Source organism: Pleuronectes platessa, chromosome 13 (genome assembly GCF_947347685.1).
Source record: "Pleuronectes platessa chromosome 13, fPlePla1.1, whole genome shotgun sequence".
In the NCBI taxonomy this organism is placed as follows: Eukaryota; Metazoa; Chordata; class Actinopteri; order Pleuronectiformes; family Pleuronectidae; genus Pleuronectes; species Pleuronectes platessa.
The window spans coordinates 17,576,519-17,592,721 of NC_070638.1; the positions used below are offsets into that span (position 1 = coordinate 17,576,519).

Consider the following 16,203-nt stretch of genomic DNA (forward strand, 5'->3'; position numbering starts at 1 on the left):
TGGCAGATTGAGAAGACACGTTAAAATGTATTTGTGATGAAGCATGAAAAGAGTGTCCCCTACAATTACCACCCAAGGAGGCACTTCTCAGTGCTCGATGCTTTTAGCACCGGTTCCTCTCAGGCTGTGCAGCAAAAAGCCTTTCTGTCTTTATTTACTTGGTCATTGCTGTTCTGAGAAAAGGGTTCAGCTGACAAAGATTAATGAGACACTTCATAGGGCCGACCTCTAAAAAGCTTTTAATGATCAGTGGACTAACAGCAAACATAATGGGCTTGTTGCTGGGCTAAAAGGTGAACAGGCTATAATGGAGACATCTGATTGGCACAGATCTCTGCAGCTGGAAGAAAAACAAACTGTGCATCTTTTAATTTGACGCATATCTTCAAACTTTGACTTCTGAAAACCACAATTTGTGATGTGAAAAGGATAAAATCCATCATCCACATAATGCATTAAAGCGCATTGAAACCAAGTTTCTACATCCTCTGAAGAATAGTAATGATTATTTATTTCCTTTAGAAAGGTACTTAAAGAGCTTCCGTTGGACTTGGGTTGTGTAAAGAATATAAATTTGTTTGTTTTTTCAGCGGTGTCCTTTATCAAGACAATGTCTCTGAAGCACTTTTGAGGATTTCTTTCTTCCAACCTCAAACCTCTTTGTGAGGAGAAACAAACACAAAAGAACAATCAATAATCTGTCACTTCACAAACATACCAACTTTGTCATTGGCGGATAATATGTCCACTTATCACCTTTAGTGGTCGGGCTAATTAACCTGCTGAATTACATACGGGTGTATGTTTATCTCTAAACCCACTCTGACCTTGCTTCCTCGTGTTTGTGTGCTTTCATCTGTATCAGTAATGCTGAGAATAACTCTCAATGTGACTTTTTTTTTTATATTATGAGGAGGTTTTTGTAAAGCCTCCCCGTACCTGAAGCTTGTCAGTTGCTGCCTGCTGTATAATTAACCAGCCAAAAGTAACTCACTATCACATGGCACTGTAGTAACTACTAGTATTATATCTTAGAAAAGATGTCATAACCTATGCAAATTTGATAAAATGTCCTTTTTCATGGCTGTATCCTCTGATGGTCGTAGTCCTACGATCAAGCATCAATGATAACTGTATGTCAAGCATTTTTGATATAGTAAATGGTAAATGGATTGCATTGACTGTATATATAGCAGTTTTTTATTTTATTTTCTATTGCACTTTTCTTGTGGTCTTATCGACCACTCAAAGTGCTTTACAGTACAAGTCACATTCAGCAATTCACACACACATTCACACAGTGCCTCTATGCACAGCAATAATTCTATCGCACCGTTCATACTCTGCCAGCAAAGCCAGCAGGGGCAAATCAGGCGTTCAGTATTACCCAAGGACATGTCAGCACACACACTGGAGGAGCTACAGATTGAACCACTGGCCTTGGGTTGATTTAGAATTTGAAAATCAGTATGTTGAATCTGTTTTTCATGGAAAGATTACACGATTCACTCATAGCAAAGCATCTGGAGTCCTTGGTGCTCACGCAGAAATCCAGATCTGCTGAATGTGTTGAGATCTGAACAAAATATCGAGGACCGGCCTTCTAAGTCCCAGTTGCACTCCTCTGTCCACAAGAGTCAATATACAAAATAAATCAGCCAGCCTGTAATCAATCAGTGAACACTCTAAAGGGTGAAGGGAACCAATTCACAGCTTGTTTTACAGTCGATATGTTGGTTGTTTTAGTTTCACAAAGAAATAAAGCAATCACACCAGTATTGGAAAAGAGGGTAAAGAACAAAGGTGAGATTTGGTTTCTTATAACCCACAGGCCTCCTCCCATTGGATATTTATTACCCTCCTGATGTCTTATCAGTATGGGAGACATCCTGCCTGCACGTCTCTGTGGAAGACCCCCGGAGTGAGACCCTGGGAGTGAGATCCCAACCATATACAAAGAGATACAATAGAATGAAGGCTGTAAACCTAAAGTTTCCCTTTTAGATAAACAATCTGGTCAATCGTCCACACAGACCTCTGCTCATGCGATATCACATCCACAAATGACACAATTTCTATTACAGGAGGCAGATCCAGAAACTCTTTTTTGTGAAATAGGGTGTTAGCCACGGGATGTGCTTTTTGAGTGCATTGAAGTTTTTGTACAAAATTGGACAGAGGATAAATCTTGTGGGGTGGAAACATGTTGTGTGACAGTTTACTCTCAGCCGTTGATATTTCTTATGGTGAGTCTTAATGTCAGATCCAGGCAATTATGATACTGAAACACCCATAAATATGAACGATTTTTACTTAAAACGATGGCGTCAGTATGACATCACTGAGGGGGCTGGAGTCTCACAGATTTGTCATTCTGATGATCTACATTGTTTTTAAATTGCTCCCTCTTCACACGCAGAAACAACAAACAAGTAATAAGACTGTCAAGCCAAGCGGTCGTAGCAGCTCACATTTCCACCATGTTAAGTAAAACAAGAGATGAACAGGGACAAAGGAGCAGAGATGACATGTTTGAGGTTCATTCACAGTCAAAGACAGGCTGCAGGGTGTGAGCCTCTGGTAGGAGTGACTGTCTGAATAGTTTTCACAAAAAGAATCTATCAAGAAAACCAATAAAGTGGAGGCTTACAGTATATGTCCTTGTCTTGCTTAATGGATACAACCTTGAGGTTGTAAAGAGAAAGAAAGTATTAATTGGCATTGACCTGCAGCGATGCACAGTATGAAGTTAGAACCTGACTTTACTTGTAAACAAGCTATTAATTATCCTTACAGTTGTATTAATCAATATTTTTTCATAAAAACAAAGGATCAAATGATTACAATATATGCAATGTTGAAGGAGGGTGGTTGTACAGGCCTGGCAAACAGACTGCAGAGATAAATTTGATTCAGCATATTGCGGTGTGTGTAGAGAGCGGGTGTGTAACATTTAGGCTGGGGACTGGAGCAGATAGTTAGACGTTTAGAAGCATTAAACAGCAAAATTCCATGAAATGCTCTTGAGCTCAACGCACTGCAAGAAAACACATGAAAGTGGACAAAACACAAGCAAAGTAAAAAAAACTTCTTCATCAATTTCACAACACAACAAAACACATAACAGAAAAACGCGCTGCAAATACAGACAACGTCAACGGATGTGTTTCCAGAGTACTCCTTAAAGTGATTGACATGTTCGCTTGTTGTTGCTGCCGCAGTTTGTTGTTGTTAAAGTCGGTGTCCGCCAGTGATCCTGGAAAATTTGCTAAAATGTAAACATTTTGGGTTTATTTTAATAAATAATAAACTTTATTACTGCAGATGCTTCCTGTTAATCCTCTGAGAACCACTGGGCCGTTTACGATCTCAAATATCATGTTGTCTTTAGAGCGTCATGACTCCTCTGGTCTGAGTTAGAGACATGCCGTCTTCTCCTGTTAAACTGAATAAAAAGCGCTAACAAGCAAGCCCCTGTTTGTGAGCCAATGTACTGTCCATATTATGCAGGGGTAGGAAACCTTTACTATCAAAAGAGCACTGATCTCACTGTGCGTCTCTCCGAGCGAGTGAGCAGGGGCGGCTGCACATACACACCTGTCAACAGTGTGTGTATGTGCAGCTCAGGCTGTTCTTTTTAGGAAATAAATGAAATTATAGAAGAACTGTGACCACTTGTGATCGGATTTCACTTCACTTCACCGCCTCTTTATGGATATAAACATGACCTTTTATGTTGGTGAAGATTAACTTACATTGTTTTTATTCAACATTGTTGTGGGTTGACATTTATACAGTTGAATTCATTCTTGAGGAGGCAGCCCGGACACATTTACTCCCTCCTGAGAACTGCCACAACACTGTACGACCATGAGTGAAATGAGTGTTTCTGCCGCTCCAACAAATCCAACACAGTGAGACATCTTGGCATGTCACCGTAGGGGATAGCACTGTCCAAAATTAACTTTCCTTCATGTCATATACATAAATGAGGCATACACATCATATGTTTTCGTACTGTGACTTACTGTCTTTGGATCAAGAGTCTCTTAAATGCTTGAGATGCACTTGTGTTCTTTCAGTGTTTCAGATACTAATTCTAATTGTGTGTCAATGTATAGGTATGGGATCTGATTCTTTTTTGGCAGGCGCTCAATATTATTAAGTTCAGAACCGAAAAAAGTGTGATGAACAAGACGCAATAATTATCTTAAAAGTAAAAAAATTAAATGAGACTAAATTTGACAACACAATGTTAGATAATGTTCTGTTGTCACCATAGACTAAAGTTGGACGACATGTAGGCTCCCAAAAGTGAAGCAAAATAGTGCATGTTAAAATAATTGAGTTTTTTTTTATCACATTGACATGTTGTAATGTTCATGTTTCATTACTCACTTAATTCACAGCTGAAACTGGCTCAAGATTGGTCAAAAAAAAATTGGAATTTGATATAAAATATACCTTTGGTCTGAGATCGACATTGACTAACTAGATTTTTGTTGCACTTTCCATAGTCTTCTTTATCTTTTTAGTTTGTCCTTCTGAAGCTAAACTTTGCACACATAATGTCACAGACCCAACTTTGCACACTGCTCTACGGTGAAACTAGCATAAAACAAACTTTTCAGTCTTGATTTAATGCATATATTCATTGTCTGTACCAGAACAGTTGAGTGTTGTAGAGATTGACATGGGGACAGACATGCAGGGACATGCACTTGACTTGACATGTGTCACTCTGTCACCAGATGCTCCGCTGCATCATGAGTCACCGGCCTCTCACAATGTTTTCTCAGACAGCTCTTCTTCACCAGCCCTCCCATCATTCAAGAGATATTCTCCTCATCCATATCATGTCAAGACAGGCCGCGTGTCAGGCATTTAAAGCATGGGCCTCGAGTGACACACAGGTCCAGATAAACTAAGGTCTGTGGTGGACCTGCGTGTAAGACCTATGGACATAAATCTATATGATCCATGGCTCCCGCCTCATCTGAGCTTCCCTTAAAGCTCTGGGCATATTAAGTTTCCAAAGGTCAACGTCAGTGGGGAGGGCAGCTAAGGATGGATGAGAGGGACATCTCGCAGAGTAAGAGAGCAGGAATGGAGGAGAGGGAGAACAAATTGGCAATGTGATGGGGGCTTAGAAAACACTCTTTGAAAAAAATGTTCTCCAACAAACATATTTGTGTACCCGCTGTAGCACAGTCTAAGACACAGCAACCGCCATCCCCCCCCCCCCTCATGTTTGTCACCCTTTCCTTCTTCCCCCTACACCTGTTCCCTTAGGTGCTTGTTTTGCTCTCTGCCCATTTCCTCTCCTTGACTCTGCGAGATGTCATCATGTTTTCTGTCTCACCGTGGCACTCGCATACAAAGATTTATTCGACATGCTCTACGCGCTCGTTATTTGAATGCATGGCAGCGATACCTGGTGACACCTTTACCTTGAGTTGTGCACCCTTTGGGGCCGGCGGAATGTCGACACAAACAAAGCACCAAGGCCTCCGAGATGACCAAATCAGATGGACTGATTCGGGGGCTGATAGGTAGACGGTGACACTCGGGAAGAGGGAATACAAAGATTTATAGAAACATGCAAAGATATGAGCCCAAACTGAAGAGACCATTGTCTTGATGAACAAGAAAGCAAACAGTACTTTCTTTATCTGTAATCCTGTCACTCCAGCCATGAAATCAAGTTACCCTGTGATCATTTAGTCAAAATGGATATGGTAGCAGAAGAATCTACTACTGCTGCTACTCTATACCCCTGCTCACTCACGTAGCCACCATTATCAAAGGTTTGGATGAGAAAAAGAGCCGTGCTGCACATTTGTACTGTACACTAAAGCACAGACTTCTGGTCTGACTTAAGTTCATTAACAGTTGCTGTTTACACTGACTATCAGGACTTACTATTGTCCACAGCATGTTGTTGATGGATATTCTAACATCTGTTGATTGTGTGCTTTGGAGTGGTTTAACCATTGGTGTCCATGTAAATGGTTTGACCATTAGTGTCCATGTAAATGGACACCAATGGTCAAACCACTCAACTTTGTGCTGGGCTACCACTTTTTTTTTTAAATAATATTGCTCACATCTGATAAAAGGCATGACAAAGGATAAAACTTTGTCTTCAGTTCCGACACTATGAGCAAAATTCTGCAGTAATGGATAGCTTGTGACATACCCTGCAGAAAAGAGCCTTCTTGTCATTTTAGGAATGTGGCAATGTCAGCAGGTCAGTTGGTGAGTCCGCCACTGTGGTCCAGACTGAAATATGAAAACAGTTTGAAGGCTTTCCAAGAGATATAGTGCAGACATTCAAAAGTATGTGATCCTCTGACTCTCCCTCTGGCCCCACCAGCAGAGGTTCTCCCCTATCTAGACGCTTATACATGTTCTCACCTTTCATACCTGATTTATTCCTGGACTTTACCTCAAGATTATGATGTTGCTATTTGTGGCGTTGAGCCAAATGGATGTGAAACAATTGTAACAAATCTGTGACACAAGGCAAAGCCTGGAACAAGGGAATAGCGTGTGATATACAGAGAGACAATGAGCGTCATTGCCCTGGGTCTTCTGGGGGATGAACGAAATTGAATCGGCTGCTATATGAGAGGATGCTCTTCAAAATTAATATTAGCTTCAAATCTTTATCTGTAATCGCAGATTTGGTTGCAGGAAAGCACCGGGGACTGTATAATCACAACCAACAGGGTAACAGAGCCAGCAACAGTAATTCACTTTATTGATGCAATGCACCAACCAGCAGTCAGTCAACGTATTTCATTGCTGTTGAAATGTTAACAGAGAGTTGTCAGATTATCTAAACTGAGCCACATGAGACTAACGTGGGCACATGGAGGACGTGTAACTATTGAACGCTGATTCATCATGAACATGCAGTGCTGGATGTAAACAAATTAGTTAAAAAAACCGTGCTAAATAATAAAGCTAATTATTTTAAATACAATTACTAAATCTATAGCTGAGTCTTCAGCCAATTCAATACATGAGATAACTATAAAACTGCATCCTGACTGCACCTTTTTTCTAAATTACATAACAGATTTCTGTGACGACCTTCTCACCCCATTTGCTCTTGATCTTCAAGGACAACTCCCCAGAGTGAAGCCATTATGTTGACCTAAAAATCCAACTAAATACCAACTGCCCAGTATCCATGTGTTGGCTAAATGGGGATGGTATTCACAATAGAACCCAGGTGTCTTAATTCCACCCAATTACGACTATATAGAGGAGAAGTTGTCAGAGTAAATGTCGCTGTGGAGTTCTCACGGATAATTACCCAGCCTCTGGGTGACAAGGGGGACATTTGGTGGGAAGAGATTAGAACAGGCCATGAAGGGGAGGAAAAGGCTCCCCATCATCTGATTCTGTAACTTTCCTCTGCCGTACTAAGTCCAATGTTGCAGTGGGCCCATTTCTACCGGGGCCATGTGCAATGAAGACCACCTCTTTAACACTAAATGCCGGCATTACACCATGAGGATTTGCTTTTAATTACCAACTAACTGCTGACATTTTCCATTTTCCGTGGATCACAGTGTGTGCCGTGTTGTACAAGTATGACAGCAACATATGCATTCACAGATGGTAACTTCTGCTTTACCTGCTGCCAGACACAAACTGCTCCTCTAGGAGGTCATTAAGGCACCTTTGTATTCACTGCTTCTGCTTACTCTGTGAACTTTATAAACTAAACACTGGATAGATTATTTTTAACCAGTGGCTGCTTCAGACGCAATCTGACAGCCAAATTAACACACAATACCTACATAAGTTATTAATCGATGGTGTCAGATCATGAATCCTTTTCCTGCTGGTCCCCCTTGATGTCCGGGTTGTGCGTGTCTCGTGGAGTGTGTGGCAGCTGAACTGTGGCTCAAAAATAACTTCAAGGACGGTGGGTCCTACTATCTCCTGATTTGATCCTACTGTCTGCCCTTATTCTAATGGAGGTAATAATGTTGTAGTGGTGGGTCGCTGCTGCAAAATGTACATAGTGGAAATACTAATTTCAACTTGCCTATTAAAAACTTGCTATTTATTTCCCCAAAATACAAAAAAAGTCTCTTGATTTGTTACCTTTTTACCTGTCAGCCATGTGCAGTAGGTAATTCAAAAGAGAGTCTTGGCTCTGCAGCGTATTCGTATGGTGCACATCATACTTGTCTGACTCTGAATGAAACCTAGGTTTAGCAGCACAGGTTGTGGTTTATGAAAAAAAAATATCTCCTAGCAGCTTCTCTGGGTCTGTGGTGGAATATGTGGACACCTTGGGATGCCTGACACACATCACGTTTTAGCATTTCACTGCTCCTCATTATTCCAGCCTCAACCTATCATCCCTGGAGTGTATATTTCCAGTGACGACAGATGGGAAGACAATTATGATAACAATTCACAGATGGAATCAAATGAACCAGAAAATGAAAAAAAAAAAACATTGGACATCTACTAAAATTGATTTCCTATATGAGGACAAAGTGACTTACATCTGCCCAGTGTCATTCTGAGTTTATTTCTGATAAACAAAGAGGAACAAAGTGTCTCCAAAGTGACATCTTCACTGTCGTCCCATCCAAAGCTTGTGGAGTGGCTAAATCTGGACGGGAATCAATAGCTCATCTCCCTCTGCCCAACTCAAAATTCTGCAGAAGATCCTTAAGATGGTATTTAATTTGGGTAAATATACAAAAGCTACGTAGGCTGCGACTCATGTGTCAATAACCCTTATTCTATGACCTGAAGGGTCAATAAATAATAAATATCAATATATTTCAAAGCTGTAATTAAGATGCACGGCAGACCAGAATAACAGTTAAGTGGAGCAGCCACTGCTCCTGGGAGACTGGTTTCAGCACCACGGACAGCACCATGCATCAATACTCCCTTATTGGATGTTGGAGCAGTATATATAATGGACTTCGTGTCAATATGATCAAGAAAAACCATCTCCTAGGTGTCCATAATCAAGAATTTGATAGAGACCAAACCTCACTCACTCTCAAAATGTATACAAATGACTTGTGTGGACATGTAAATTAACTAAATGAGCTTCCTTCTCTCTGTGATGCCCAACACCTCGATCCAAGCTGTTGAGTTGAGACCGACATATTATTCATATTATACATGCTCGAACTTTAAGCTGGACTTTTTTTTCTTGGTTAATCAAGCTTTAGCTTCTGCAGCGCTGTATCCCGGTTCCTTTGAGACGCATTGTGATTATGGTTCCATTGGTCTGCCCCTCCGTGCTGGTCTCTCACCTCCTCCTCTTCCTCCTCTTCTTCCTCTTCCTCCTCCTCCCCCTCCTCCTCCCCCCGCCCAGATGTCATCTGCTGGAGAGCGGGCTTCAGTGATTTAAATACGGACTGAGCGCCGGGGAAGGTGTCTGTGTGAGAAGCAGGAGCGTGTCTGGCAAGTTTGAGCGTGTGCGTTATTGGCTACCACATGGTGGAGCAAAGCCTAACCAAACTTTCTTTTTTTGTATTCTTTAGAACACCCCCTCCCGCTGCAGTGAGACAACAAGTTTAGACAATCAGCAAACTAACTATTTACCGCCACGCATCTACCTCTGGCGTTACTTGGTCAACTGTTAAAAGCAACAAGTGCTGCAGGCTTGGGACGACAGCTTATCTGTATTCTTCTCCCCCCCCCCCCCCCCCAAACACACACCTAAGAAAGCAAATGTTAAAGACCTATTAGCCGCTGTTCAGTGCACCGTGGCCCAGTGTGCCACCGCCGTTGACACCGGACTGCGATGATCGTGTCCAACGTGAGCCTGAGCGGCGGCTGCGCGGGAGTCAACAGCGCTCTGTGCGCCGGAGCCGCGGAGGGGCACCCGGGCGGCGGCTCGTACCGGACCACCCTCACCCCGACGGGGAACTTGGTCGTGGCCGTGTGCCTGGGCTTCATCGGCACTCTGGGACTCCTGAACAACCTGCTGGTGCTCGTGCTCTTCTGCCGCTACAAGATGCTGCGCTCGCCCATCAACCTGCTCCTGATTAACATTTCCATCAGCGACCTGCTGGTGTGCGTACTGGGGACTCCGTTCAGCTTCGCGGCCAGTACGCAGGGACGGTGGCTCATAGGAGAAGGGGGATGCGTCTGGTACGGCTTCGCCAACTCGCTCTTTGGTGAGTGGAAATGTGGATTGTGTGAGGAAATGTTCACACGGACGTGTTGGTTGTGTGTCTGTGGCTCTTCTGTAGACTGTGTTTTCGGTGTCGGGTGTGAGAGATGGTGCGCTGCAGCCTCTGTGTGGATCCTACGGAACTGCGCTTGTTTCATTCAATGAAGTTGAGCTTTATTGTTTGAAATGGACCATTTGTAAACATTACAGAAACATTTGGCTGTTATACGATCCGTTGTGGTGCTCATGGTGCGTCCTCACAACTTTCATAGAAAAGGCTGAAAATCCGTGTAGCCCCGATGTATCGAATCATGATGATTGGTTATCTTTTTCAAAACATCAAACTGGTTCGGTCAGTTGATTTGTCTCAGACTCTCTCAGTGGTATTTGGTGAATTTTGGGTGAGACCATCCTGCAGCCTGCATGTACAGCGGAGAGAGGGGAGGTCTTGGTCAAAGTACAGATGCTAATGACTGTTATATTGTGCAAGATAACAGGGATAGAGTGTTTCAGGCATATAGACTCATAATGGGTGCACGTCCTCGTGGCTCTGAAGATGCGTGCACGTCCAGATGCGCATGGTTCGTCCCAATGAATGAGTTTGTAAAATCAGTGTAGTGTAGATGTTCGTGGTGAGGCTCTGTTCCTATAGTCTCCAGCTGGGGCTGCTCCATGACAGACTGTTGTAACACTTCCAAAGCTGCATGCGCTTTGCATCTTCCCAGTATCAGAGTGCTGGTATTCAGAGACTCAGCCGTCCCCTCGCAGATGTAATTTCAAACGTCATTGCTGACTCTGAAAACATGTCACTCCCGATTGTCAAGCTGGTGATTTGGGTGCTGCACGCAACCGTACAAACAGCGTGCAGTCCTATTAAATGGCCGCTAAACGCTCATTACCATGCACGACTGATTGCGCCCTAAGCAAGTGGAGCAGGTCCGTGCGCTGTGGGCACATGCACGGTCTCGGTCCGGGAGCAGGCTGTGACGGATGCATCAGCAGCATTTGTTGCGGAATAATGTCACCCATGGGAAATTAGCGATGAGAAAGCAGATGCAGGTCTACCTTTGCTGATATTGATGCAAATAGGGCGCAATGACGCACCTGAGGATAAAGCACTCACTCACTCACTCACCTGGGTTCGGGCCAGGCTGGGGGCAGAGCCAAAACAAGCCTAGTGCAAAGGCCAGGGGGGCTATAATAAGGTGATTCATAAGGAGTTTGTGATTAGCATAACAGTGGTCAAATAATTTCAAGCCCGAGCATGTGTGTCCGTCAGTACTAATGTGATTAAATGGTTTGAATCCGGATTTGACTCATTTGTGCATTAAAAACAATGAATGCTACCAAAGTCCCAAGTCCTCCGCCTGACACCCGAATTAAGGTTCTTCAATGGACAAGCCCTCTTACCCCCAGTCGCACTAATTGCATTAAAAGCTTTTCAAGCCTTCCACACAACCTTTAGAGGAGCTTGTCTGAGGTATTGGCTTTTGAAAACACTCAACTCTTTTGAGCTGTGTGTCCTATACTTCTCTCTGGCCGTCCAATCAAAGTGCACACGTCAAAGGATATGTTGCACTTACTGATTTCAAACGGGAAAAAGGATGGAAGGGTTAGAAATACACTAGTTGGTTTCTAGGGCCGTTCATGCTCCCACTGATCATCGTTCTTGACTTGGCTAAAATCAATCTATACTAATCTCATATAAAATTCACTGCATCAAGAATAGTTCTGTTTGTACAAACTATGACAGACAACTGTCAGTCCTTCAATCAGATTTTAATAATGGATCATGTTTTTATTACATTGCTGCTTTGTTTCCTGCAACATCCCCCCCTCCCAATCAATTAATCATAGCCACTGGATTTCATGTTCAGCTTCCTCTGAATATGATTTCCTAGAGTTCATCAGTCACTGCTGGAAATAAAAAAAAAATATCCCGACCGATTTTTCACAAGATTAAACATAATAATAACATCTGATTAAATATTTACAGCTTTTCCAAAACAGACTTCCAGCTCGATTTCCAGCTGAACATTGACTGCACATTGGATGCTGGACGCAGAACAACTCTGCAGTCAGCGGCCGATAACTTCTCCCTGATGATGTTTATAGAAAAGTACTCATAAATCGTACGGGAAAGGTTTCCTCTCATTCACTTCTGCACGCTCCATTTCAATGTGGAGCATCTGGTTGTGACCACCCGCAATCACAGCAACACTAAAGCCAAACATGAAGCCTTGGGACAATTAAATATTTCAAAATGCGTATGTAGTAAATGATTTGCGTTTTCCGATGTGGTCCATTTGTACTCATTTTGTGTCCTTTGAGTCATTTTACATCTCTTGTGTTCATTATGTGCCTCTTTATGGCCAATTTGAGTCTATTCCGTACTGTTAGATCAAGTCGTTTTACAACTCTCTAACTCTTCTCGTCCTCTTTCGAAGCCATCTCATGTCTCTTTTCGATTGTATCTCTTTAAGTGTTATTTGGTAAAGCCCAGGGGAGCTGCGACCCATCGAGCCCCTGGCTGTTCAATCTATCCATGCAGCGGAGGATGGAACTAAAGATTTACACACACATAGGCTCACCGATTAAGATTCATGCAGCAGACGAATCCAGCAGGCTTTTCCAATCACAGCTTTTGTCTCCAGGACACTGTGTCGCTGTCTTGATCTGCTACTTAAAAACTTCCCACACTACGGTTTACTTAACTTCACTGAGTTTATTTCCTGAACAGCTTCTTGAATTTGTGAAACTTTTAAAATCGATGACAGGCTCTCCAGCACTACTTTCAGTTCCTCTTGGGCACGTTGGCAGCATCCAAAAAAGGATCACTTCAAATCAGTCAGATTATAGAGAATAAAGTGAGACTCCCATGTTTATCAGTATCTGGATGTACACTGAGTGTATCCATCCTCCAGTTAACTAGAGTTATATTCTGATCTTAAGCGCTTTCTGAGGTCGTGTAACAGTGACATCCACAAGGAGACAATTTATTTAAACCTCTCTGACAGGACTTTTGCTTCTGCCGGCTACAACATCGCAGGAAGACTATGTGTTCATGTGAGAACGAGAGATGGCTTACAGACATCATTAGAGCGCCCATTGGTTATGGATGATTAATTCCTCAATAGGCTCATAAAAACAGAGTGCAAGAAAGAGTGGAGCAGGGTCAGAGAACGGAAAAGTGAAATTTATAATTCAGATGAATAAGGCTGCCTTTGACACAGTATTCACCAAATCTCTGTAAAACTTCTCTGAACGATCGATGCTCCTTCAAATTAGAGGGCATGCCTGTCAGTGACAAAATATGTTGTTAGCCTGGCGTAGGACATGGTATATCTACTCCCTCTGCACATTGATTACTACTTCTTGATCACAGTGTCCTGCTTTCGATCCATAACATCTTAGATTTATGAACGACTGAACAACAAAAAATTACCCGCTTTGCCTTCGAGCACAAACCGAAAACAATTTGTGGAAATTGCACACATGTCCACACACTCACAACCTGCAGTTTTTCCTTTTGCCATCAACCTCAACCACCGCCATTTAACTGCTTCACCTGCCCTGACTGCGTTTTTGCGTTCTCCTCTCACTCTCCCTCTCTCACGGAACTTTTATTGTCTTCCATTATTCTCGGGGGGGAACAGGCGGGAAGGTATTTTTCTGTCTTTATTTGACACCAGGTCTGCGTGTCCCCGCATACTGCTGGCTGCCTCCTTCTGCCTCAAGTGATCTCTGCACACAGTCACTGGATTAACCTTGCACTGCTGGGCCCACTCGCTGCATACTGAAGTGAGATTGCCCTTCTGCATGCACACACACTTGTGCACGCAACCGAGCACAGATATAGATGACGATGTCCAGGGGAGAGGAAATGCATATACATGTGCATCACGCAGGCACCAGCAGCACCTGGCAGAGTGATTTTAATTTGGTACGATGGTAAGAAAAAAAGTCTCAGCAGGGAGAAAGAGAGCAGAACAACGCTAGTGCACCATAAAGGTCAAAGATAGTGAGCCATCTAATGAGCTGGCGTAAAAAATAGTAAAGTAAAGGGTTTTCAAAGCAGAGACCAAATATATTTGGTGGGAGCATGTCTGGTTTGAGTTGTGCATTAATGGGAACAATCATCTCTTCACCTGCTAGCTGAAGCCCTCATCCGTAATGTTAGCAAGACATTTTTCCTCCAAATAAAAGACTTCTCTTTTCTTTGAAACGTATCAGGATCCCAGTACTTCCCCTACACCCTTGATGGCCGAGGAAAAACACACAGCGATGAGATTTGTCAGACAAGCAAAGCTTTATTTGTGCCTGTGTTTTTCATTCAAACCGCCTTTTCCTGGATGTTCCTTATCAGACAAGTGCTGCGGAGCCAGATACTTTCTAAAAGATACATAAGACGGAGGAAGACAGGGAGCTGCACAGACAATGAACAAAAATGCTCCTTTTTCTTGATTTCAGACATTATTAGATCATAAGATCTTTCATTTTGGGAATATTAAATTCCCTTTGATCCTGCCTGAAGAAGAGTGGATGGATGAAGAGGAATTTTATGATTTCACTTGGCATGAAGTTACATCTAGAGTTCTGTGGGGGTCTTTCATGATTTCATTACATGGGCTTAAATAAAGATTTCCTTGTCAGTCATATACACTTTGTAACCAAAAAATAAAGCAAGGGGAATGTGATGGGATCGGCAATATGTAGTTTCTGAAAGGGATAAATCATAATCAACTACAGCAGATTCGAAAAGCCTGCTTTCAAAGGTTTCAGAAACATGATGACAGCCAATATTCAAGTTTTATTCCCCTGCATTTATGTCATGGTGGAGAATTGCCTTGGCAAATCTGAGAGAGTGTGAATTGATTTGGCTTCTCATTCAGAGCTGGATGTGGACCACAGACTACATAGAAAAGAGAGGTAGACTCCACGTTCAGAAAGTTAAAACAATTCTTAGGTGCCTGAAACTTGTATATTGAAGTCTATGAGGAAATGACTTGCTTGATTTATAACGTTAATACACATTTTCATTAAGAGGTTATGGTCTTAATCGCTAGTTTCAAGTTTTCACCAACGACTGGTAATTCTATTAATTGTCTCCAGTGAAGGAAAGTAACACCAATGGTCGTTCTTGTTTTGATTCAGTTTCTATCACTTTTTTGCTCCTAGCAAGTCAGGATGCTAACTGGCTAGCCTTTCAGATAGCGAGTCACTGTAGAGTCCGTCTCCCCTGAAGAAGCAGCACTGCTCAGATGGCATATTATAGCCCTTTGTCTCGTCAACACAATGTTGGCTGCAGCTCTTGGCAAAGTCACGACCAGCCACAAGAACATTAAATAAATAGCCAAAATAAGACACTTTTGACTCTGAAATAATCACAATTTCTAAGGGGTTAGAGTCTTTTAGTTACTTTTAGTTTTTGCTCCAAAGAATACTGGAGTAATGGCTACCTCTAGCGAGATGTAATTGGTTGCCAGCTATTAACACTATCACGAAGAGGACACCTGTTGTGAGAAAGAGAAAGTTCTTCTGCTGTTTCTTTTCAAACTGCAGTGAGAACAGAAGAGAGAAATGACACGCTGGATGAGATCGAGTAGTGATGAGCTGGGATGAAAGAGCCCTTTGTCAAAAGAGATGGGAGACATTGCGTGTTTGGGGTCGGTTCTTATGAGTCAGTAAACCCACATCAAACAGAAACACAAGTAGGTTGTTGTAAAACTTTGTTTACTTTGTAATATTGCAGTAACAGAGCTAATAAAAGCCCGGAGTTAAGCATACTATGCAGAATACGCAGCATGATTGCAATATCTGGGGGCAACAGACAACACACTGTACAATAGAGACTCTGCAGGCAGTGCAGTATGGTGGATGTGTGTGCACAATATGCACCTAAACAAATACATTCACGGAGCTAAACGTTTTTGAACTTGTTCTACTGCCTTATTTTTCGAACTTTTTCCCCCTACTCATTTTTTACCTTTCTTCATTGATTGTGTTGCGTGTTTGCGGCTTTGGCACCTTAA

The 16,203-nt window shown here is 42.5% G+C and overlaps 1 protein-coding gene across 1 annotated transcript in view; it reads left to right on the plus strand.

Annotated features, from left to right (window-relative positions):
- The first annotated feature begins 9,799 nt into the window (after positions 1-9,799).
- The window catches only part of LOC128455212 (vertebrate ancient opsin-like), a 60,568-nt gene continuing 54,164 nt past the window's right edge, over positions 9,800-16,203 (plus strand). Inside the window, exon 1 of the mRNA XM_053438896.1 lies at positions 9,800-10,175. Coding sequence (XP_053294871.1) covers positions 9,800-10,175 — 376 coding nt within the window. The remainder of the gene's footprint in view (positions 10,176-16,203) is intronic.